Source organism: Halyomorpha halys, unplaced genomic scaffold, assembly GCF_000696795.3.
Source record: "Halyomorpha halys isolate HHAL.00 unplaced genomic scaffold, Hhal_1.1 Scaffold91.1, whole genome shotgun sequence".
Taxonomy (NCBI): Eukaryota; Metazoa; Arthropoda; class Insecta; order Hemiptera; family Pentatomidae; genus Halyomorpha; species Halyomorpha halys.
In genome coordinates, this window is record NW_027110755.1 from 2,181,053 (window position 1) to 2,207,696 (window position 26,644).

Genomic DNA, 26,644 nt, shown 5'->3' on the forward strand with positions numbered 1-26,644 from the left:
TATATATATTTTATGACCCCCTTTCTAGTCATTTCTGACATACAGCAGGGAGGGGGTTATCTACAGGTTACCACCCTATTCTAATACCATGGTTGAGGGTCAAGTTTTCACCTATTCATTTCTGACATTCAGAGGAGGGGGGGGAGGGTTTTTAATAATTTTTTAAGTAAAGCCTTTAATAACTTTTTTTTTTTGTTCGGAGTTTCCCCTGAGATATAAACATCTTGGTGGGGAGAGTGTTATAGTCTATTCACTTTAGCCAACTAACCTGTTCGTCATCAATTTTACTTAATAATATAATTTTACAAGGGGATTTAATTAGAGCCATTCGTAGCCAAGTGAGTTAAAGCACGAACTTTGACTAGCTCGTGACTACAGTAGCACCGGTTCAAATCAGGCCTGGGGGGGGGGAGGGGGTCGACTTTTATTTCTGTGGTGGTCCTATGAAATGAAAACTTGACCCTCCTCCCCCCCACCATGGTTAGAATAGGGTGGTAACCTGTAGATAATTCCTTCCCCCCAATGACTAGGTAGTCATAAGAGAAAAAAAAAAAAAAAAGGGCTTCACTTCCTGATCACATGTGTCAACAATAGACCAATTATAATTAACATGATATACTTAGCAACTTAGTATCTTCCAACACATAGAAAACATAGTATTTGACTGAGATCACACAAAAATTAGAATCCTCTTTTGTTAATGAAAAGTTGAATGTTTTAGAGATTGTGTCATGAGTTTATGGTGCAAATTAAAACAAATAAAACAGTAGTATCAATTTAAAAAACATTTAAGTTTTTTAACACCACCATTAGATAGTTCATATTAAAATAAATTAAGTGTTGAATTGTTAAAATATACAGATAAATTAAAAATGTTAAGCAAAAGTTTTAAAGATTACATTTAGTCACTGCAATATATATAATATAATAATATAATCTTTAGTTTACTAACATTTAATTTACTGAGGCCCAGAATGATCAAATGTGGAAAAGTGGATGGAAAGATATTAAAAGTTAAGTGTGGTCAGCAATTGGATGAGTGTCAACTCTTAAGAAGAGGAACACCATAGCTTACCATATCACATTTATAATCAACCTAGTATTGTCATCTATTTTTTAAATAAGTTAAAGTAATGACAGAATCTGTTCTGGGAAAGAAAAAAATAGGTCCAGGATGGTCCATAAACCCAATCATAATCCATGGCTACCATTTTAATTGAGTATAAAAGAAGGTTAACTTAAGCTAAAGAATTGGCTAAATGTAACCCACTATAAGTGGAATTACTTTCAAGGTCCATTATTGATTGCATATAATGTTAGGTTTTTTATTGTTTAACTAGAACACTGAAATGATAGAAGACAAGTTATAATCACCAGCAGAAAGATAATCATGTAGAATAGAACTATTGAAAAAATTAAATCTGTACCGCTACAACTCATGAAGGGTCAGGGGTGCATTACTTTGTAAGGAAGTACTGTTACTAGTCCAACAGTTGTGCAAGGAGGTGATCAGAATCACGTTCGACTGCCAGATTTTTACCCAATAAGGGTATCCACTTTCCGAAACTGAGTAGATCTATAGGGCTCCCAAACCCACAGGATTGACTTATAGCTATAGAGAAACAGAAAATAATTATCTGCTCCAGACAGATTCGAACCAAGGTCCTTGAGGTTAGTAGCACAGTGCCTTACCACACTGCTGCCCACTCCCAAAATAGAACTATATAAAGCTCGTATAAAACTTTCAACCAAGAATAAAAGGCTTTGGAATAATATGGATATCACACATATCTTTTAAAGCTGTATTTAAAAAGTTAAGTGAAGCACATAGATTGATGTATTTAAGAGCTTGATATCACAAACTTTTAAATTATAAATCAACTTTCTTCTTTCATATAACACTAACTGGTTAATTAGCCCAAAATATTAACTCACATTTTAATTTTTAGTCTAGTTACTTAAATATCCACTCTTACTGACTAATATACATAGACTCACAGTCCAACTATTTTCACTACTATAAGCTTTAAGGAGATTTTCAACCTGTAACCCCATCCTAATGAATACCATCAATAATCCTCCCATCCTTATAGATATCTATTCCATAAAAATTTAGTTTTTCTATGCAACATAATTTATTGATAGAAATATACAAAATGTTATACCTTAACATTTTATAAGTTGGCCATAATTTAAATCAAGCACTAAAAAAATTGCAGAATTAAAAAAAAAAAACATCAGAACACGAAACACTTAAAGAGTATTAATTGTCAATATTTGAATAAATTTTAAAGAGATATACATAAATTATTTGATTTATTTGGAAATATATATATATATATATTTGGCAAGAAATCAATTATTTTTTCATTTAATTCCTCACTCATTTTAAATACCATAAGTAAGAAAGGAAAAATTTTGAAATCTTTTCTGACCAATAAGCAAGGGAATACAAGGCTTTTATAAAAATATTTTGGCCACAGTCCAAAACTGAGATACGCTATAAGAAATCACAGCTTGAGAACTAATGCTATACTTGAAATAACTGCAAAGTAATGTAAAATATATACTGTAAATAATACCAAGTATAAACCATGGTTATGAAATCAAAAACCAAAAAATATTTACATTATTACCTAACTACAAAGAAAGTAAAATTAGGCAACTGGGAATTATTTATTTTTAATAAATTATTTTTTGAAGGAATGACCATTATAAAATTAAAAAGAATTAATTTCTAACAAGGAATTGTCTTTATTTAGTAGCACCAGTAGGAACAGCGTAATGAGAAGCAGTCTTATGATCTAAGAATTCTATTTAAATATTCTATATATACAAAAAATAAACTTGTATTTATTTAATTAAATTAATTAATATTAAAGCAAAACTAAGTTACTTACTTAGACAAATTAGTTACTTAGTCAGGATTTTTATTCACCACTAACAAATTTTTTTCTTCATGACAAATATATAACAATTTTACAGCAAAATTATTTACATTTAACAAAAATATTCCTATTTTCAATGAAAACAATTAATGTAAAAATGAAAAATAAGAGCATATAGTGTCAATAAGTTAGCTTGTAATATATATTAACTTTTAATTATAAATATTATTAATAACAAAATATTTGAAATTTCACAGGATTTTAAAAAATATAAAAAATCTATGACTATAGCAAAGATTACAAACAGTTAACAAGATTATAGTTCTAATGGTTTATCCCCTAATGACCTAGTTCTATTCCTATAACAAACATGTTCAAAGAAATAACGACATGTGTCACAAGAACAATTAGGATTTTTAGAGGGACCAACATGGTGACCAGGCTTCTTCAGGGTGCTTACAATAGGTCCAAATTTACTAGCTTTAGAGAAATGTTGGAAAACAGGACAAGGCTTCTTTGTCAGTGCTTCTCTTTTGTACTTTAGTGATGTTTCAGAATCACTAAGACTACCAGACTTACTGAGCTCGATTTTAGAAGTTGAAGGTTTATTAGGATCTTCTGATGTTCGTTTAACAGTATCTTCCCTTTTAAGAAGAACTCTATCAAAACTCCAAGCCATCCCTTCCGAATCTGATGAAGATTCGCTGCTTTCTTCAGTCATAGTTCCGTGAGTCAATTTGTTTGCCCACAGTCTTTCTTTTTCTTTAATACGAAGTCTATCAAATGAATTTTCATAGTCAAAACTATCTCTACTACTGAAGTCAGTATCTTTGGCAGATGTCACAGCAGCTGAACTTAAAACACTCCCACTGGTAAGGCTCATTCCATCAGTAGCAGAAATCATGGAACTTTGAGCTGAAGGATAACCTGAACTTATACTACCACTACCTAAGGTTGGAACACTTGGATTGCTCAACACACAACGTTTTTGCCTCTGAAGTGCATGAGGCAATGTATCACTGTTAGCTCTTGAATGAATAACTTTTACTTTGCCTGACTCAAAAACCGTCTGAGGTGTGGAAGCAGTTTCTTCGTCTGAACTTGATGAACCATTTGATTCAGATCCAGTACAATAAACATCAATATGTACTGTACGTGGAGTTTTTTTGCCATCTGAGCTGCTGGTTGTAGTATATTTATTCTGATTCTCATTTCTACCTTCTTTAGGAATCTTTCTTGTTTTGGCAGGTGATTTTCTAACCATTTTGGCCTGTTAAAAAAAAAAAAAAAAGTTAATAGATAACAAAAATACTTATTGCATCTAATATAACTAACACTATTTTTATAAATTACATAACAGTGCATTTGTTAACTTTTCAAATATATTTATAATTTAATATTTATACACATTTTTCTCAATCACATGAAGTACTAATAGAGAAAAAATGAAATTATTAATCATCTGAAAATTAAAAATATTATCTTACTTACTTTTCCTCTAGAATCCTGCTGTTGTTGTGATGAAAGAACCTGCGGCAAATGTGAAGTTGAGGTCTGTGATGCAACATCTTTATAGACAGGGGCAGGGGGTGGTTGACTAGAAGCAGAAGCAGGAGGCTGTGATGATGGCGTCGCGAACCTTTGTTGTTTGTCATGATGATTGCAGAAAACCCATTTTTCCTTTGGTTGCGGTGGCACAGGGACTGGAGGTACCTCAGCACAAGTCAAGGTGACTGTATGATGACCAGCAAGGGTAACGGAACAAGTAGCCCTGGCAGGTGTGCAGCTGCCCTTTTCTGATCCATAGCCAGAGTCTGTGGTGACTGTGATGTTGCCAGCCTGCTGAGGGCTGAGGGTGAGATGCGCATGCACTGACCACTCCTCGCAGCAACCACCAGGCCCGCACCAACCCCCGCTCCACTCTTTAGACATATCACATGGCTTTAGCAAACCAACAAAACACCCTTTCACTCTTCCCTGCCTAATAATAGACCAAGAAGCACAAGAGCCGATGAGCTGGGCAGTTGGACTGGGCCATAGCAGGCTGTTCACATCAACATCTCACCAATATAAATTTCCCTTTATACACTCCCTCCCTCCCTCACAATCCTATACATTATTTTTATCAGAAACTAAAAAAAAAAATTTATTATTATGAATATGAATAAATCAATCAAAGCATTTCAATTTTATTTTTTTTAGGTAGAAATATATAAATTCAAATTATTATTTTTTTAAAAAGTTAAAATGAAAAAACAAGTTTGTAATAAAATTAATTATAACCAATAAGAAATAAATTAGAAACAAACGTTCATATTTATCAGGGTCTATTAATAAAAAAATTATATGATTCCAATTTTATATGGTACAATAAAGAAGGGGAAAAATTCCCTGTTAGTGACCGACTGTTGGGCAGATAGCCAGAGAAACTATCTATTTCTAGCTACCACCCCACCTCCTCAGATTCTACATTCCGAAATCCCCTCCTTTATACCTGGGCCATTCACCACCAATTGTTTATTTAGTTTATATTATGCTGTCAGCTGTTGAACTTTGGGACAATAAGAATACTTATTTAATAAAATTGGTGCAACTAACAAGTGTATTTAATGGTGGGATACAAATGTTTGACTGAGCACTTAGAAGAAAATCAAGGAATACATGGAATTTTAAGTATTATTATAATTTTTAATTATTAGGATGATCAATTTCCAATTAATTTCATATGAGAAGTATTGTATCAGCTTTATATCTAGTAACAAGTAACAACAGTGTTTCAAAGGTGAATTAGCGACTATGAGTGTGATACTGCTAAAATATGAACAGTTTTTTTTTTTTCAATAATAATTAAATTTAATTAAATACAATAATAATTCACTGACTACTTAATTACAATTTAACATATATAGTGCCATCAGCATAGACAAATCAAAATTCATTTTAATATCAGTCGATCATCGAGTAAAGAAATAATTTATGTTTCATATATTTAAGTTCATTTTTAATCATATTAACACTCAGGAGTAAAATAATGCTCAAAAGAATTTTTTATGTTCATCTAAAGTGAAAGAAGTATAATTTGAAAAATCAGAGCCTTTAGAGTGTTTTTAATATAAACTATTTTTTTAAAAAAGTAGCAGATTTTTTAATTTGTTTCAAACTTTAATTTGATAAAAATAGTTTAAATGATTTGGACAGAAAATTAAATAGAATACAATCATTTATTTTATCTATAAATCGGAATTATTAACTCTGATTTATGATTTTTTCTCCAACTGCTTTATTTCACTTTTAACAGAACTTTTCCAGTTTTCATTAGCAATTCTTCCAAACTCGATGTCTAGAACACATCAATTCATAAATACTAAGGATCAAAATTTTTTGGGCACTTTTAACACCCGAAAGGCAGATTGACTTGAAAATCGAGATAAAGATAATCAATTTAAGTGTTATTAAACTCACATAAATTGTGGAGTTAATAAATAATTATCATTAACCCAAACAAATTTTTTTAGTTTACACTATTTTAATCTTGATGTAAACTTCAATTGTGCCTCCTCCGTGTAAAGAATTAATACCACCTTACACCTATAAGAATATTGAAAAAAAACTGACATAGAAACAAATAACTTTTGTTTCTAAGAAAACAACATATGAAACTGAAGTTTTTCACATAAATTTAGTTCTACATGTTGTTACGCGAGCACATTCTATCAATAACACAGTATTCCTAAAAATCATCATTGAGTTTCACACTATGACAAGTGGATTATACACTGTCTAAAAGCAGTTATTGCTCCCCGAGCACAAAGTTATCATTTTTTCGTTCAAAGAGGGAGAAAAAGTGATGACTTCATTCATTACCATAATGTTCTACTGAAAAACCGAAATTGTTGCATTCTTATAAACCTACAAAACTTCTTTATTCTATAAATCCAATTAGAATCAACTTATTTTCTTTAACACTTAAGATCAGTATCAACCAAAAAAATATTTTACCAGGAATTTTAAGAGTTATAACCTTCCAGTTATAGTTCGACATCACTATTTTTTGAACCCTTGATGAAATATCTTATTCACTAATCTTCAATAAATAGTTAAATTTATGAAGAGGAACAATATATAATAAATGGATTGGAATAGTGCTAATAATACTATTTAGGAAAACTTACTTTAACAATACAAATACTGCAAATAATGTAGGTATAGACTTTAAAAATGTTAACCAGAATAATCTAAAATAAACAGGATCAATTAATATTAATTCACTTTTCTCAGGGTAAGTTTAAATGGAAATTAGGAACCATGGAATTTCTGAAATAATAAAGGATTTTTTTTTTTTTTTTTTTTTTTTTAATAAATTCTCTTTCAATTAAAAAAAAAAAAATTATCTAGATATTTAAACAGGAGGCAATTGATTCAAGAAGGTTTTAGACCTTAGACAGTTCTAGTATTTTAGGTCCCACCCCTAGTTGATTTATGATCTAAAAGTTAGCTCATCGAGATCTCAGAGTTTTTTGGGGGTTTTATTCAGCCACGGTTAACAGGTAGTTGTCAATTTCTTCAATGAGTTACATCTTTGAAGTTAAAACATTCCTCAAAAATCTTTTTTCCAAACCTTTATAACAACAGAACATTTGCATTGTCATTGTCTGAGGTATCCATTCATTCACTAATTAGGGCCCCTTACATAAACTAAAAATTTCAAATTGCACACAATGAGGTTTGCTAAAAAAAACCAACAAAAAAAAAAAAACCTGGCTTAACGAATAAAAAGCAACAGAATCATGTTTTCCTTAAAGAGACATGATAATATTAAAATAAAAAGAATTTATTTCGTCAGACTTTAATCCATAATGCAACAGATGGATCTGTACGACTGTAACATTATTTGTATACTTTTATATCGTATAATCTGTTAAATATATGATGCATTTATTACAGTAACTATTTATTTAGGTGGAAATAGAGAATGCTCCCTAAAAAATAAATTAGTTCAGAACGACAATATATGAGACAAAACCACTAACTTTTTTTTTTTTTAAACTCGTTTGGACGATTTTTTAGTTGTGAATAGAATAATATTAATTTTAAATATTATAATATATTGTAAAATGCTCCTTTTGTAGTAAATAGTATATTTTGATGTATAAAGGGTTTTTAATATGTTTTCTTTATGTATCATTTTAAGATTGTTCATTTGTTTTGTTTATCCAAAAAGCAAGCTAACCAAGTTTCATTGTTTATAATAACTTCGTGATTCCAAACAAAGCCAAGATGGCGGTACGTAGAATCAAGGCCACATTAAGCAGATTCAGATATCATAAAAACTATTTTAACTCATCCCCTCATAATTGAAAATATAGGAAATTAAAGGAAAAATAGAAATCAAGAAATAATGCTAATGAATAATATTCAGAAAGTAAATCATTTGGAAAAATCCCTAACTGTTGTGGGACAATGGATGTTTACATGTAACCTCAAGGCAGGTTTTGTTTTGGAAGGGAAGAGTTAGTTCTGTTTGTGGCGCCAAGGAGAGATGGTCTCTTAGTATGAAGGGGTCAACAATTTCTATCAAGAAGGAAGCCATATTTGATGCTAGGACAGAACAATAAGATTAAGAACAAAGAAGACACCAGAAATCAACAAAAGAAGATCGTTAGCATATAGAGCTTGGTTAGTTTTGTTATAACTAAATTAGAAAATATTTGTAAAACAGATTTAATTTTAATTACTTGAAATTATTGTAAATGCCTGTTCTGATTGTCTAGCAACCACACGCCCTGAGATTAAGAGTTTCTTTGTATATAATAAAATTATATTATCCATTTGATATCAAAGCTCTTAATTAAAACCCAAGTATCTTTTATATTTGAAAAAAAATTATAAAAAGAATAAAAATTCTTTTTTATTTTATTTTTAATAAATAAAATTATTACAATATTAAACAAACTTAAAGAATAAAATCATTTGAGAATTCACTTTTCCACAAGAATCCATCGTGTATAATTAACTCATCAACCTCCAATAGAGACTCCAGAACCTACTATATAACTTTACTGATTCTGATTGTTCTTATGTCTTAACCTCAGTTCCAAGATAAATACACTATACTACTACTATACACATCTTGATCCTAATCCTTTTAACCACAAAGCTGATTAAGAATTTACTTTGCTTACTTAATATAATATCATCCATTTGCTATTTTTTAATCAATTGTATTTTTATTTAGATCTTTATTCATTTTTTTTTTTTTTTACTTTCCTGTCTCTAATAAGTAAAAAAAAAAATTGCGTAGAAGAAAGTATAATAATTTAGAGAAACTTCTGATGAGAATTTTTCAAGTGATTTATGCGCTATAGAACCCCTTAAGTCCAAAGAGCCACTGGTCTGTGTCTTTGTGTCTGCTCCACTATTGTCTTGTGAATGGATGCACTGATTTTGAAGCTTATTTTTTTTTTGTTTTGTAGGGTTATGACCACCCATGCCTATGTACCTGATCAGGAACTCCGTGTGCAATTCCGGTAAAACTTAATTTTCAATAAACTGTAGTACTGAAATGACTCCTGCAATAATTTGGACAATATTTGCAAAAAGTCTTCTTCTTAAAGTCCTTTAACGTTTTATACATGAAATAAATCTCTAAGAAACAGCAGGAAAAAAGAGTTATTATTGAGAATGTTCCAACAGAAACCCATTTACTACCCCCCCCCCCTCCTCCCCCACTTGAAAACTAATAAATTTCCTGGAACATTACAGAAGTTCATTTGAAAGAAGATTAAATTCTCCACACAAAGTTAAACTTTAAAAAAAAAATCTTAATTTATGATTACGAGGATGAATAACAGTTCTATCTACCAACTAAATTACATATTTAAATAATTCTTTTTTAATTACAAAGTTTTTGAAGAGCAGGATATATAAATATAAATAAATTGTTAATTGGTCATCCATTTTAGAAATGGGGCTCGTCAAATTATTTTGTGAACAACTTTAGGTTATTAAAAAACATATTAGTTCCAATAAATCATTAAGTTATTATTATATTTCAGGAGTAAAAAAAATTATACATTTTTAGACGTAATTTTTTTTAAATTTTTATGATAAGTTATAATAACTCTTTATAATAAGTGTACACCAGTTTTAATTAACGTAAGTGATTAACTGATGTTGACTGAAAGAATTCTACTTCCTCTAGGTTTGTTTTAATTTATCGATCACAGGAGTAAGGGGGTCCAATGGTTCTATGGGGTAAGGATTGTACTGGTCAGGGCAACTAATGAAGAGACCATTGCTTTCTGACTTTACAAAAAGTGGCGCAACTTGTAAAACCACAAGTGCAATTGTGAACACAGTTAAACAAAATTGTAAGAGGCTTTTTTATTGATTGAAAAGATGGTCAAAATTGGCCAATGCTCAGGATAATAGGAGGCCCATGTTTCACAAAGATAGGACTGCCTATAGTATATTAAGTTTTGTATTGCATTTTAATTTTTACCTAACATTTGAGAAAAATTAATATAGGAGTTTTAATTTATTATACAGTATGGATTAACCACCTCTACCACTTAATCAGGAATATTTCAGTCCTGACTAGGACAGATAAAGGGGTCTACTTAACTTTATAAACTTAAATAATATTTATAATTACTTGAATAAACATTTTTTTTTTAATGTAAAAGTAAAATAAATCTAACAAACAACAAAAGATAAAATCACCTTTTAGGAACTTGATTGAATTATTGCAATATTTAAATGTGTTCTAGCACCTAAACCTAATGAAATGAAATAATGTTTAAAAAATGTTCATATCTATATTTCAGTATAGATTATTTTGTTGCAGAACCAATAGTTTTTCAGGTATAAGCAAAACCTGAAAAAGTACAATTTTATCCAATTTTTTTTCTGTGTTCCCCGAAATCCGCATTCTAGATCCAATGTGGTAAAATCCAGGATCTTATTTCGCACCCCAAAAAAACATAAAGTTCAGGAAAAAACAGCATATGATTTTTCTTCTGCAAATCCCTTATTGCCCAAACAAACTTCCATTTTTTTTTTTTTCATGTTGGAGAGTGTTTTGCGACAACCAACAATTTTTAAGTGTAAGAAAAATAAGGGAACACTTCACTTTATAAAAATACGTGTATGAGCAACAATAATCATTGCCATCTCGATTTAAAAACAAAATGGAAGTAAAGAGTTTTGCATTTCAGACCCTCACTGATATCAAACTTTGATTGGACATTATATTTTTTAAGTTTCCACAAGGTAGAAGTGAATCCTAACAGGTCTGATTCCAACCCCTATTTCAATCAACCAGTAATATTAATTGTAAACATTATTAGAACAATTAACATGGCTACATTAGAAATATTAGAAATCAATGTTGAGATCAAAGATAATTTTGAGGTAACTAACTTAATTATAGAAATGATTTTAAATAAGTCATATAATTGGTATTAATAAATACATTACTGCATTTAGCCACTTTAATTTAAGCTTACTTTAAAAATGTGTTTTTGATGACATAGGTAATATAAATGTGCAATAAATAACAATCAATAAAAAATATATATTCTAATACCTTCAATTTAAGACCATAAAAGGTTTACTCATGATAGCACATAGCTACTTATAAATTTATTAAATTATAAAAATGGCTATAAGATTGATAATTAAATGAAAATGAGTTTAGAGGAAAGATTGATAATTTGAAACTATGCTTTACACAAGATATAATATTCAAACGATTAGAAAAAAGTTGGTCCATATCAAAAACCTAATTTTGTATATACATGCATATACCATTATTTTCCAGTACCGGCGATTTTATACGAAGTTGATTAAATAATAGACCTTTTTTGTGAAATAACTTAAACATTACTTTACTTTAAGTAATAGTAAATACTAAATAGTCTCTTTTCTTATCATTTGTTTACAATAAACATAAATAAACTTCATAGTTACCCTTAATTGTTATCTAACTTTACTATAATTAACTGCTAATCCTACCTCCTGCAAAGCTTTCTTGTCTGCAACCTTTGAGCTCTGTAACAGCCTAATTACATTTTTAGCTCCTTCAACAACAGCTGCTTCTATTCTCAATCGATGCCTTAACTCTTCGACTCTATCTTCCAGGCCTGGAGGTTCCAAGTTTCGAGACAGTTTATCTAAAATAAATAAATGAAAATTAAACCCAAAGATCTTATCAATAATTTCTATTAAATCATCTATTCAACAGAACTTTCAAAATTTTAAATAGTAGAGGAATAAAAATAAGATGTCCATTTTTTTTTTGTTAATTTATTTAAATATAGAAAATGAAACATTAGAGATTTTTTTTTTTTTTTTTTTTTACAATAAATTGCACATGGAAACAACCACATCATGGTCACCTTATAAGTTAGATAATAGCCAGAGTAAAAGTATGAGTAAAATATTTTTGTTTAAAATACATTGATAAATGATAAAACAACACATTGTTCTGTTCTGATTGCAATCCCAACTATCATTTCATCGAATATCAACTAGATGTCCATTATATAGGGATTCAAATAAACACATGGGTAATAATTAAAGAGGTGACATTAGACCTAACAAAAAAGTTCAGATGTGTATAGATTACCATGGTCTAATTTTATGCAAAGGAGAAAATTGATACTTTGTGTTTTTTTATAACAATAACTCAATAATAATTCAATGTAATTAATTTCCAATCACACCATTATAAAGTAAATAAACATCTCCTTTAAGAAATATGATTTGGCTCAACTAAATTTGTCATAGCCTTACAAGCGGAGTTTCATCTTTTTTAAAAATCAAACATTACTTGTGCATGTTTTTTTCAGTCCTATGTAGGGTTATAGTTAATCTACTTCTAGAAACACTTCAACACTTTACAGACTTTAATTCTGTATAAGTGAAGATGAGATTTTTTTTTATCTAGATTTGGCCCCTGATTTGTCAAAAATTGTGAAAACAATATTTAATTTTTTTTTTTTTTTTTATCACTATACTTTTTTTGTTGAAAAGGAAGCGGCAACTAAAAGACTATCTAAGGTAGGTACTTCTTAATTGCAGGGTGGTCAATGGGACAAAGTTTTCATTCAAAAGAAGAGAATGGACTTTTATGTAACTCTTCAGGTCTACTATAATCTCATTAAATATTTCCTAGTATTTACAGAACTCCCTCTGTATTTTTTAAATATAAATATTAGTAATTTAGTTGCAATTAATTCTTTACAACATAAATAGAGATAAATAAGAGACCTTAATAAATAGTTACGAGATAAGCCAACAGCTTGCTACATGTAAAATTAGCATACAATTTAAAGATATAAATATTTTTTAATTTAAAAATAATTTATATTTTTAAATATAAAAAATATTGTTTTTTTCAACTTTCATGGAGGAGGGAACACCTATGAATCTGAGAGACAGCTTATTATGATCGAAAAGGAAACTACTTAGAAATATTTTAACACAACAAAAACTTGAATATACATACTTTGATATTTTTTTTTTTCTAAGTCCCTTATCTTTAAATAGTTTTAATATAAAAAATTGAAGGGATTTAGGGAAACAACTTTAGATAAGTTTCATCAAAATCGGAAGTATCACTAGTATTTCAGGATTTTAATGAATTGAAAGATAAGGTGAATTCTATGAAAGCTCAACTACCCCAATTACACAATTACAGCAACATAACTAAGGTATCATGAATATAATATTTAGATTTACTCTAACCTTTATTATTTGAATCACCATTTGATGCAGCATCACTACCACTTCGGCTTGCACTGGCTTTGTTCTGTTTAACCTTTAGTATCCTCATTTTCAAGAATTCAATTTTAGCTTTGGAGTCAGCAAGCATTTGCTGGGCTTCACCAATAAGTTTTTTGTCTCGAGAATGACCAGTGTTTTCCAAGCTTTGAAGCATGTTCTCAGCTCCATGTTTAACCTTAAAAAATTAAACAAATTTAATTCATTCTACACATAGATCGCTCCATAACATATTATAAATTATTAGTTCAATTTTTTTTTTGTTTTAAAAATTTAGTTATACCTAATTTAGGGAATATTGTGAGTAACTATATCTAGGGTCTATCTGCATTTGTGTGTGTAATTGTAGTTAGCAATACTAGTTTATATATCTAAGATGAGTTTCAATTGCCATCCTGACACCTAAATTAATTTTTTTCCAAAATTTTAAAAATATAAACCAACAGACAATTAATTTTTGAAATTTGGTCTAACAATTTCAAACTTAGTCCTCATTTGAAATTATTTTACTGTAATTATAAAGATGGTACTGTAAACTTGACTAGGATTATAATAGAAATGAAGAACTTTTATCATAACTGTTTTAAATAAGCTGAGTATAATTGAGAAATGTAAACATAAAATTCAACTACTCTTTGAGAGTTAGTCATAACAAGGAACTTAGTTTTATGTGCATACATCATTGGTGTTCAGTAGAAAGAGTAACTTTAATGAGAGGGTATTTTTTTTTTGTACTGGAATAGTTATTGATACTGATAATCTTAACTGTATGAAAAACAATCAGAAATGTTCAATTTTTTAAAAACTATGAACATGCAAGTTTTTATATACAAGAACAATTTGCCAGACTATAAAATGTACAAAATAAACTATTCTGAAAATTATTGAGATTTCGCTTACATAACAGTCATCTATGATATAAAAACTCAAAACTAAGAAGGTTTTCTGATGGACTATTAAGGAGTAGTTCAATTTCTTGTTTAGATTTTTTAAATTATACTCAGCTTATTTAAAACAGTTATGAGAAGAGTTCTCAATTTCTACTATAATCTTAGTTAACTAATTAAAGAGAATTCAACAAGATAATGGATTAATAAGATATTTTAGTATTTTTTATTTATTTATTTTTATTAGATTCATGATCATGATGATTTGTCACCAAATCCTATGAAGTCAATATTCGAATAACATTTCAACTTGTACCAGAATTAATATTTAGAATTAAGAATTAATTAAAATATATAATAAAAAATAGAATTAAGAATTAATTAATACCAGAATTAATATTTTAATATTTGAAATTAAACTTATGAAGCATAACAATGAAATTTATATAAAATAGAATAAAAAAAGAAAAAGGAAATAAAAATACATAAAATTATATAAATAAAAAAAATTTTTTTTGTATATACTTTAATAAACATTTGATTTTATTGAAAAATAAAGAATCTTACAAAAGGAATATAGTCATTAAATACAGTACTATCGCTAGGGATTTAAATTATTTTTTATTTGGCTAGAAAGATGAATGTACCGATTACAAATACAATAGGGATTTAAAATAAGTTGTCACTGTCGATTACTAAATAATCCTATTAAAAAATAATTTATGACACATACCTTGAGCTCAATATTAAGCTGTTTCTCAAGAGAAAGTAACCTAAGATCTGTGGCAAAATTGCTGGTTTGGTTTTCCATGGACATTCCAGACATCGGTGACACCAGGCCATCTAAAACAAGTTACGGTTTTAAATATGCTAAACATTGTTAAATTAATAAATATTAGCAATAATATATTTAGTATTTCTTGAGTTATACTCTTAATATAATGCAACTTAATTGTGGTTTATAGCAAAACAATTTTATTTCTTGTTATAACTATAACAACTTAATTTTGTGTGGTTAACAAAAAAATATTTGATTTAATTAAGACGTTTTTGGGAACTGTAAAATCACATTTTTTCTTTTAAAAAAGTGTTTGTTGTGTTAAATAATTTCCCTATTCATTTTGTATCAATGGGCCAAGTACTTCCAGTACTTGCCTTCCTTACCTGAAAGCAAAGAAGAAAACTATTCCCAGTTATTGCAATTTTATCTATATAAGTTGATGGTCATTTAAGGCAATTTAGGAGCCAAGGTGCTAAAACCTGTCTAAAACCGAAACAGTGTTTTAACTTTTTTGTTAATCTTCCTTCCCTAATTTGCCTTATATTTAAGTGCCATCAAGCTATTGTGTTATGAAGGCCTATCATATCTCAATTTCATATTTCTTAGAGAAGTAGAGTGATTAATATGTAAATTTTAAAAATAACTGTTATAGGACAAAAGAACTGGCATTCGGTAAATAATTGAACCTATAAACAATGCTTCAATTATTTAAAATTTTATTCTATAAAATCGCACTTCAGATACCAATAAACAGTGACTACACTGTTTCTGACAGTATATTACTGGTTAGAATAATTCTTCAAGCCATTAGCACGACGGCTTGAGGAACCAATCGCCACGGTGAGGACATACAACCCAACACGGAAGCTCAGGCACCTTGTATACAATCCATATTGGATTGGTTAGTTGGTTATAGACTGACCGCGGAACATGGATGAGTCAGAGGAACAGCCGGATAGGGACATTGCACTTGCTCAATGAGTTAGAGGAACTCTGCATTAGTCAAGCCATTCAGGAAGGTCATCTGGATTCCAATATCTTTTAACAACCCCAGAACCTGTTCCAGTTACGTTCAAATATTTCGAGTCCTCAGACAAATTTATAAATAATTCATAATTTTTAAACAATTTGATTTTAAATGTACGCATGATAAGATAGAAATAAAAAAAATTTCAAAACTTAGTAATAATTATAAAGTACATATATATAACATGACATTTCAGAGGACTTCATAATCATAATCCATACTAGATTTTTCTATTCAACCATATCGAGGAATAAACGATGGCTGAATTTTTTATTTAAGATAATTCATAGTTGAATCCAGCAGCATTATCGAGCAGGGTTAAATAAAATAAAGAAAATCAAAAAAGAAGCTATGGCTATTAATGTATCCTTGAAATTTGAAAATAGCACTGACATAAAAAGCCACGTGGATGAATAAAATACAAGTGAAGAATGACTTTCAAGTTGTAAATGGAGCCTTATGACAGTTAGATTGATTTAATTTACTGACGAGAAACATAAGCACTAATGTAATGTTTCAAAGGGAGAGGAAAATAGATCTGATATTTTAATAGATGGAAGGAAGCAAGCGCCAAGTATTTTGGACTAGTTTCGTGTAATTCAGACGCACATAAAGGGTCCAAGGAGAAAAACAGTATAAATCCACGTTTTATTTTGTGATTTGGGGGCAACATTGTATCTCTGAGACCGATGAAACGAATGTAAGTATCCAGTTTAGGTAAAAACTCGTCTAAGAACGCAGTTTTTAAACGAAAATGAATAGTAGGTCAGGGAGAATAGAATTTAATTAAAAAAAATAACGAATTTTATTTCCAGGGACCCTTCATATATGTGATATATATTTGGCATTAGAAGATAAGGAGTTCTGAAATGAAAGTAACACAACATATCGATACAAATAAAGATAGTAAAGACAGGGGTTTCTTTCTTAGAGATCTTCGTACATAATATATCTCAAAGTTACCCTGCTTGACAAAAATTAATCCCAGTCAACAGTACTATCTTTATAATAGGTACCATAAAGAATACATTTTCTTTTCTTTTTAATTTGACCACTATCAAAACAAAGCAGCGATAGGTTGGGGAATCATAGAGTTCGAATGGTCATTTATAATTGTACAATAATCACCGTATGTAAATGTAAATAATTTCTTATAATGAATAAAAAACCATTACACATGGGGCGGATATATGTAGTAAAATATATGTATAATTTTATTTACAGCAATTAAATGATCCAAAGATGTTTTAAAAATTGAATTCCTTAATTCTGAAAGGGACAGGTGTCTGAGGAATGACACAATTTATTTTGATATTCAGTGCTGAGTTTCAAAGTAAAAATAAAATTAGACTAATAAACGTTTAATGATATATATTTACACAACTTTTTCTTGACTGTTATTGTATATGTATGTATGTATGTATGTGTATATGTTATATGTATATGTAAAATATATATATTTGAGGTTCACAATGATCAGTTAATAATAACTAAAAACCTATATAAATAAAACCTCAATATAGTTATTTTATTATTGACTTATTGACAAGAACCTCAAAAATTAGTAATAAATATCAAAATGTATAAAAATAATGAAAACATGTGCGCAGGAATCGAGAGACTATAGTACTAGAGAAAAGATGAAAATGTTCCAGTTGGTCAAATTTGGACGATTGCGCAGCCGTGAACTAACCGGCTTGATATACCTAAACCAGATGATGAGGGGAAGTTTGACGCAAAGGGGCAGAATAAAGAGGCCAAGTGGGCAGGAGTCCCACGCTGCAGGAACAGCCGACAGTTGAACCACTTGACGCCAAGGCTAGCTAGATGACTCCTCTCCAACTCATTCTCCAATTACAGCCGCTCTTAGCAAGGAATTCGCCGGTTATGGCTACGTTTCAGGGGTTTTAATGAATCGACTGCGAGTAATTCCATTACTCTTTCCAGGCTTAAACATACAGGACTCGAGTCATGCTAACAGACACACGCTAAAACCTAACTAATACGTAGATACAGAAGCTGAAGCAGATTTGATATTTATTTAGTTAATTTAATAAATAAACTTAGGCTCTAAGCAAGTAGTATGATATAACTTACTGTGCAACAACCTATGAAAGATAAATAATATATAAATGACATAAGAATATTGTTTAATCCAATAAAAAAAAAATTCAAGTGGGGTACGCACATCACAAGACCTATTATTATTTCACTTACCCACTATACTTTAATGTGCAAAATAAAAAATTAATTCTGCTCAACCAAATTGAGCTGAATTGATAATATATTATCAGGCATATACGTATCATGAATATGTGATTTCATTATCGTACTTTTCGATTTTGAGCAAGGTTGATCAAAAAACACACCATTTTGCGAGACAATTTGGATTCAGGAAACCTGAAAACACTATTTCTAATGACAAATAGTTTATAAAATTTTAACGATAGCAGAGCTTCCCTTTATCAACCATATTTCATATTACAGGGGAAAAATGGATTCAGCCAAAATATTCTTACGGAATCTTTTGACTTCTCCACGTTTACGAGATAATTTTTGAAAAAGTTTACAAAAAGGTACAAGAGGCTGATAGATAAAAAAAGTCAGTTATTTCACCCCAATTTTTTATTACTTTAATGAAAACTACGTTCCATTAATAGTTTTACATGTATACAAGTCATAATGTAATTGGTAATGAAGAGTTTAGAGATTGATCAAATAAGAATTTCCAACAATATATTCAATAACTACTGATTTTTTGTTATATATTTTATAAAATGCTCCTTTTTTTATCTTGGGAACTAGGGCTCATATTTTAGTAAATTTACTCAACTTTAAATGATTAAATTTTATAGTAACATAGGTAGTTTTAAAGATATGGAGCTTGAAAAGAAAAAAAAATTAAGGTTTTAAAAAGGCGCCATTTTTATTCCCCCTTAACTATACATGGCAGACTCATTATTTTTGACCAGTAATTATACATATAGTATAAAAAATAGGGGTGGAATAATCGACTTTTTTCTCCTCTTGGGCTCTTGTATTATATCAAGTTGTAATACGAAATAAGACTTATAAAGTCAGGGACTTCCCCCTTCCAAAATATAATGAGGGCATAAACCGTGACAGTTACTTTATATATTAATTTCGAATTAAGAGTTCAATGAGCTCTATAACAACATAAATTATTGTTAATACAAAAAATTGATACAAACTACTAGTGCATATATCACCATTAAGTAAACTTAAAGAGAAAAACAATAATTCCGATTAACGACAGGCTTGTACAATGCCCTGGCTATCGGTGTCTTTTTCCACACAATTCTCTGATTTTTCCGAGTCTGGTAGACATCCTGGGAAAAAAGCATGCAGCTAATATTGAAACAATTTAAGAATATATATCTAAACAAAAAAAGAAATGAATTTTCTTTATTCATTACAAACAAGATCAAAAAATAGATTTTATCTCAACTAATAAAGATACAAGAGTTGTCTCCTTATGCTTGAGGCTGGTCATAAAAAGTTGAAAGATAAACATACTAAATGAAGACCACTTAGTTCTATATCTGTGAGTTTCATCAACATCAGGGCAGGGCTCAGAAGAAGCTTTAGGGGGTCTAAGTTTCTTAAGACACAAAAGGATGTTGTACTATTGATTAATATTTTTTTAACCGGCTATACACAACAGTTTCATTGAAGTAAAGCTATATAATTTATATATATATATATATTGTGTGTGTGTGTACATACATATACACACAGATATATATATTTTTTAAATTATGCTTTACTTTATTCAGTATCTAAACATCACAAGGAACTATTTTCCTTTCTCTCATCTCTACCTAAAATTCAAAAAATATTTAAAAACTGAAATAAACAAAAATAATAATAATAAAACGCGTCAGATACAAACGAAGTGAATGGATTGGCACAATGTATTTCCTCAGGACTCAACTGCTAATCCGAATTATTAATACACATCGATAAGCTGATGTTACCCTATATTTGTTACATTGTAATGAAATATGAATAAATGTAAAAAAAAGTTAAAACACCAGGATAAATCATTGCCTTTTAAGGTGCCTATGACTTAAGCATGCTTGACCTTAATGACGTGATGAAACACAGTGAGACTTTTAAAAAACGAATATTAGACCAAAATAAAGGTCCTACTTAAAGAATTTCACGATTCCTCTAAAGCTAACTCGCTACATATATATGCTCAAGCATGCTTGAACGTGTGTAGCAGCTACCTTTAATGTCTTAACAAACTTCTACTTTTAGCAATAACACACAACTAAATGAATAGGATATCATGGTTGGATTGTAAATTCTAAGTTTTTTTTTTAAATGTAGTCGAACAAGAAAAAATTAACAACCTCAAATTTTGGAGTTTTACGTTTCAATAAACATAGAATTCAATACCAAACTTACAAGTTAATCAGCTGATAATCCTCTAAACTTGTCATTGTCGTTCGTCTTTTCGTTAAAAAATTGCGGTTGGTTATAAGAAATAAAATAATATTTTATTTACCGATATAATAAAATAATTAATTAAACTAACAAATAATTCCTTAATAATTTGCTACGTTTTTCTTTAGTTGTTATCATTCTCAAACTAATAAGAAAAATAAAAAGTAAAAGTCAATTATGAACAACCCGTAATATTTTCTGAAGGATTTAAAAATTAAGTTCACAATATAAGATTATAAATTCCGCTCTAAGCACTGATGGGAAAAGAAAACTCAATGGAAGAAACCATTAAACGAAACGAAAAATAATACAATTATAGAATCCAAAGTTAAATGTATTAACCAGTGAAGAGTCCCGAAATACTTATTCATTTGTTTTTATACCCCCGATTTTTCAAGTCCCTGTTAAAATTATTGAAGCTTTGACCATAAATTTGATATTGATATAAATTTAAAGTGGGCAAGGGTCTGAGGCTCTGCAGTACATTCAATACTGTTTAAGACAACATAGACGGATTTTATTTATTACATACAAGATTGAAATTACCCAAGTGATTTATTGATAGAACAACAGAATAAATGAAGACGATGGTTCGTGGTGGTAGTTAAGTCAAACTCCTTATAGCGCCCCTCAACTATAATAAAAAAAATTAAATAAAAAGAACTGAATTTTTAATGAAAAATCACCATTTTCAAAAAACAACTTGCGATACCCTTCTAAGGATATAAAGGAAATATAATGCAATAGACTGATCAGACTTCTTTAAAAGGCCATCATTGTCTTTAAATGCGAACAATGGGCAATTATAAGGTCACCGTTCTGGTCAATTGAATAGGTTTAATGGGAGAGTCATTGCTCCTTTCATATCTCACAATTAAAACCCGGAGAATAGTTCATCAATTTTTATAATTTTTTTTTACATTATTATAACATTGCGTATTTATTGATTCAAGGATTTTTTCTAATTAAAGAACATACACTAACAAAAAGTTTAAGAGAGAATGTTGAAAAAAGAGATATCAACTAAGGAATGAGGCAATATAATGGTGATATACATGATGGATCATGGATCATCCTGTTCCGAAATTTCTATTGAGGCGTCCCTAAAATAATATGAATACCACAGAAAATAAAAAGAGATGACGCGAGTAACTTAAAACCAGAAGCAGATATAGAATAAATAAAGGTGTCCGATCTACGTTCGGTAAATTGCAAAATACGCAAGCTTAATATTAGGTTCAGGTTTTAAAAGATCTATAATAAATAAGAAAAAATGGCCTAAGCAATTTTTTTTTCTTTGTCAATATTTTTTATCTTTCGTTTTGTACTTGTATCCTGTTTATTTCACTCTCGTATATCTCATATTTCTCTTTACCAGTGATCCTTGAGAAATACTCAATTTATTATACAACTTTAATTAAATTTATACTCATACAATGACAAAACTTCTATAAAAAAAAAAAAAAAAGTAATAAGAAAATTGTTATGAATAAATGAAAGTATAGAAATGAGTTAAAATAATATTAAAATAGTAGTAGTAAGGTTAAAAACAAATAAACAAGTTAAAAACAAATAAACAATGATAAATAAGTTTAAAATAAATAAATACGTTAAAACTGATAAATAAGTTTAAAAAATAAATACGTTAAAAACAAATAATGAGGGTAAAAATAAAGAATCGTTTGATTACTAAACGAAAATTGCCTAGGAAGGCCGATAAAATTGTAGGTTGGACCAAAACCTACAATTTGGTTAGGTTGGCTTAATCTTACAGATCATGAGTTACGGATAAGTTTTAATGAAATTTTTCTAAATTTTTTAGTACCATGCCGGCAACAGTTACTATTGTTGGCTCAATTTTTATGTTTTCATTTCCTCTAAGACAAACAGGAAGGATTGAATCTGCCGTGAGCGCAAACAGGGATCTCACAATAAATAAAATCAACAGTCTAAAAAAGCTGAAATTTTTTTTTTTTAAATCGCCATGATCGGTAAATTATTGTTGAAAGAATAATGGTCCCCAACAAGCCAATTCCGAATCAAATATCTACAGCATTGAATTAGGGATATTTCAATAGCGACAATGCCCAGGGAAGATCCGTCCCAAAATAATGAAGTGTTCGTAAGACGCATAACGATATGCACAGATTGGGACATACGGGATATCCGCGATGCCGAGGACAAGTCATGCGCAAGATTTGGCAAGGTAAAAATCAAGTGTAGTGGCATATGAGGTAGGTAAGCTCTTAGTACTGCCTAATAATTAGAAAAATTAAGTTTAAAAAAAACTCGACAGCGAACATAGGAGGGTATAGACTCACTAATTTTAAAATAATTTGTAACGCAGGGATATAATAAACGGAAATATTCACCAACCCTGGGAATGTTTCAAATCTAATAGAACTTATTATATATGCGATAGTAAAACTAACAAAAACTCAATATCTCACCTTAGAGCAGATTATATTCAATTTATTTTTGTTGTATACTTTAATGTCTGAGCAAAAATGGTGAATCAACTGAATGGATTGGCAACGCTACATTACATAACCCAATGATCGATTAGAGCAGCTTTTAACATTTCAACCGTATCTAGGTAGCCAAAAAAATATAAAGAAAAAAGCACGACTAGTTTCTATGAATAACTTCGACAACGGAGATCACAGCACAATTATAAAAATCGAATTTAAGAGCAGATAATTCACTAAACTATAAACTACAATAGAATAATATATTATATTATTATAAAAAAGTAGTATATGATACAATTTTTTTCATCATATGACCTACACTTCTTATTAATTCTTGAAATCTATATTTTTCTTAAGTATACGTTAAAATCAACAGGATAAATTATCTCATACAAGCCTTAATGCAATTGTAGATTTTTTTTTTTTTAATTTTCGAAACCTCTTTATTTTTCATTCAAATGCAAAATACAATAATATATAATTGTAGATTTAAAAAAAAAACAATTTATTAAAAAAATTATTATAAACGAGAAAGACTGTTTTATGAAAGAAATTATTATAACTGATAAAATGTTGCAACGTCTTGCAACGTACGGTAAAGTAGTAACGCCTTCCACATCATGCAGATATATAGGACTGATAACAAAATCACATAAGAGTTAAGTAATTAAATAACCATGTGAATTTTAAGAGGTGCTCCAGCTTTTTAATTTGAAACTTGTGTTTTGTAAAACTATAATATTTTTCGATTAGAAATAAACATTTCGCTAATTCGAAAGCATTTTTTAAAATTATTTGTAAGATATTTTACAAAGTTATCGTATACCTCTGTATTCTGTTTAAAAGATTGACTACGCCAGAATAAGAAAAAAAGTAATTAAATGAAGATACAGTTAAGTTTCATAGATGAAGGCTTGAATAGAAAAAAATATGCAGAAGGATCTGCATTATTCAGATCAACAATAGGCAAAAATAGAGAAGCCAGCCTTTGGTTTCTCGAAACCAACCTGAACCTGAATCGAGAACCTTCTTAGACCAGAGAAACCCTAGCAGGAAATAGGATGATGACTCATACTATAAATAAACGAGAGAACAGGGAGCTTAAGTTTAAATTATTAAGTACTAGTTTCCCCCCCCCCCCTATTATTAGCAGTTTAGAAACATTTACCAAGTAACAATATATACGGCCCAATAAACGGGATATAAAGGGGAACTTATCATAAAAATAAGTGCTGATAACTTGCAACTAAAATAAAATTGGAAGATTATAAATTAACGATATTTGATGATTATAGAAAGATGATCTGAGTGGTGGTCAAGAAGGTACAAAATAGTAGAAATTTGTTTGTTTATTAACCAACATTTCGTCCTACTTTGCAGGGCTGAGTGCAGAAGGCAGAATGGTAAAGTAATGATTAATTTTACCATCTGGACTCAACACTGAAAAGTGAGGTGGAACGTTCGTTACTAAAAAAAAATATTTTTTTCCATGATTCTGTACATTCTTCCTACAATACTAAAATAATTTCATTAAAATGAAGTATAGTGAAGTGGTTGTTTAGTACAGAACAGAAAGAATGGGTTGTTTAGTAGGTTACCAACAGAGCCCACCAATTAGGGAAAGATTCGTCAGGAAATAAAAGTTAACCAACATGGATATTCAGAATTTCTCATTTGCTTTTAAATATAGAAACTTTAACAATGGAAACCTAACAGGAAAGAAGATATAATGGAATACCTAAGAATACCAATGTAATTAATTAATAAATCCACATTATATATGAAATGAAAAATTTTAAATTAGTTTCCTTTAAAAAAAAAAAAATGAAAATTACTATAGTCCCCGCTCCAACAAATCCAAACAGAATGGAAGGTTCAGTTATAGGTTCAGCACTAACGAATGAGTCTGAAGAAAAATCATAACACGAAAACGTCTTTATTTATTTAATAACAGCTTATGAAGGGTCTCTGTTGAAGTATTTGATAAGGCGGTACTTATGTTTCTTCACCATCGGTTTTATTTAAAGAACTTATTTAGATAAGATAAGATGAAGATAATAAGACCACGACTAATAGCCATGTTTTTTCCCACAACCCATTGATTGGAACTCACTTTAGAGTGGGTGTGCCCCAGGAGGGACTACCGACTCCCCTCTTTCTCCCTCGATTCAATTCATAGTACAGAAAAACAATTACCCTGAGCGAAACTGGCTACTAATCTGGATGGCTTTGTTTAAAAAAAAATGCTTACATGGGATTGCATAAGCCTAGAAAATGGGTTAATTTAAGTTAAGCTCATTCAGAAACTGTTACCTCGGGAGGTTCAAGAGATATCAAGGACTATAATTAGAGTATTAGTATTATTGGGTAAGTTAACTGGCTATTTTATCAATAAAAAAGTAAAAGAAACTTTCAGAGTTTTTTTTATAACGTAATAATATAAGTTCACCTTTTAGAATAATTCTGTCACGTTCCATTATTACAGTTTTTAATTTTCTCACAGTCTCTTTAAAAATGATAATTGTACTTCGGTTCTATATAGTAACAATTATCCCGATAATTTTTAGACAAGCTCAATATGACATGTCATTGCAAAGAATACTATTTTTATAATTATGGACATATGATGAGAGAAAACATGAAAGTTAAAAATTTATGTGAGGCAATAAATGTTCTATGGCGATGGATACACTAAGCGACGTTCAGTACACAGTCAGTATAATCGCCTCTTCGTAGGCTTCAAACTGAACGTCGGTGAGCAAAATAGTCACTCTCAACTTTTGGACGCCACATTCCTCAACGATTACAGTGAAAAGACAAAATAAAACGGGAGGTCCAAAGCGAGTAACGGGGTCCAGGCAAGATGTCAGAAGCTGAAATTCAATGGAATCCAATTAGCCTCTAGTACACAAGCTGTATTTAGCACTTCTCCCTCACGCCTTTTTTTCACTTTTGGCACGCTTGCTTCCGTCACTGCTTGTTCTATTTCCGTCGTCCATTCTTATTTTTAAAAAATGGTATCCGACGGAGAGGAAACAGAAGGAACTAAAAAAATCAATGATTACCTACTTGGTGTACCTAAAATACAAAAATATTCCTAATTTCGTACTATTTTGTTTTACAATAAAAAATAAATAAGTAAAATAGGGTTGAATCATAGCTATTTATAAGTGCCAAAAGGCAAACGATACATAAACAGATTCCTAAAACTATATTTCTGCATTAATTAATTTAAATGACATTCATTGAAATGATAAAACTGAAAAAAAAAACACCAACTACACTGGTGAAACCTTTTAGTAGAAGAGTAGAGTTTCAAAATAGGTTGGACA

At 29.6% G+C, this 26,644-nt stretch overlaps 2 protein-coding genes across 10 annotated transcripts in view; both read right to left on the minus strand.

The window, feature by feature from the left end:
* Pkn (serine/threonine-protein kinase N) overlaps nt 1-26,644 on the minus strand; it is a 113,066-nt gene that overhangs the window by 24,444 nt on the left and 61,978 nt on the right. For all 9 annotated transcript variants that reach the window (XM_067048903.1, XM_067048902.1, XM_067048899.1 and 6 more), the window contains 3 exons: nt 15,294-15,403; nt 13,638-13,851; nt 11,904-12,061 (listed from right to left, as the gene is read on the minus strand). In XM_067048903.1, coding sequence (XP_066905004.1) covers nt 11,904-12,061; nt 13,638-13,851; nt 15,294-15,403 — 482 coding nt within the window. The remainder of the gene's footprint in view (nt 1-11,903; nt 12,062-13,637; nt 13,852-15,293; nt 15,404-26,644) is intronic.
* LOC112211641 (uncharacterized) lies at nt 1,789-4,947 on the minus strand. The gene is made up of 2 exons (XM_024363709.2): nt 4,380-4,947; nt 1,789-4,158 (listed from the first exon to the last, which is right to left on the minus strand). Exons 1-2 carry the CDS (start codon nt 4,818-4,820, stop codon nt 3,205-3,207), a joined length of 1,395 nt encoding a protein of 464 aa, XP_024219477.1. The 5' UTR covers nt 4,821-4,947; the 3' UTR covers nt 1,789-3,204.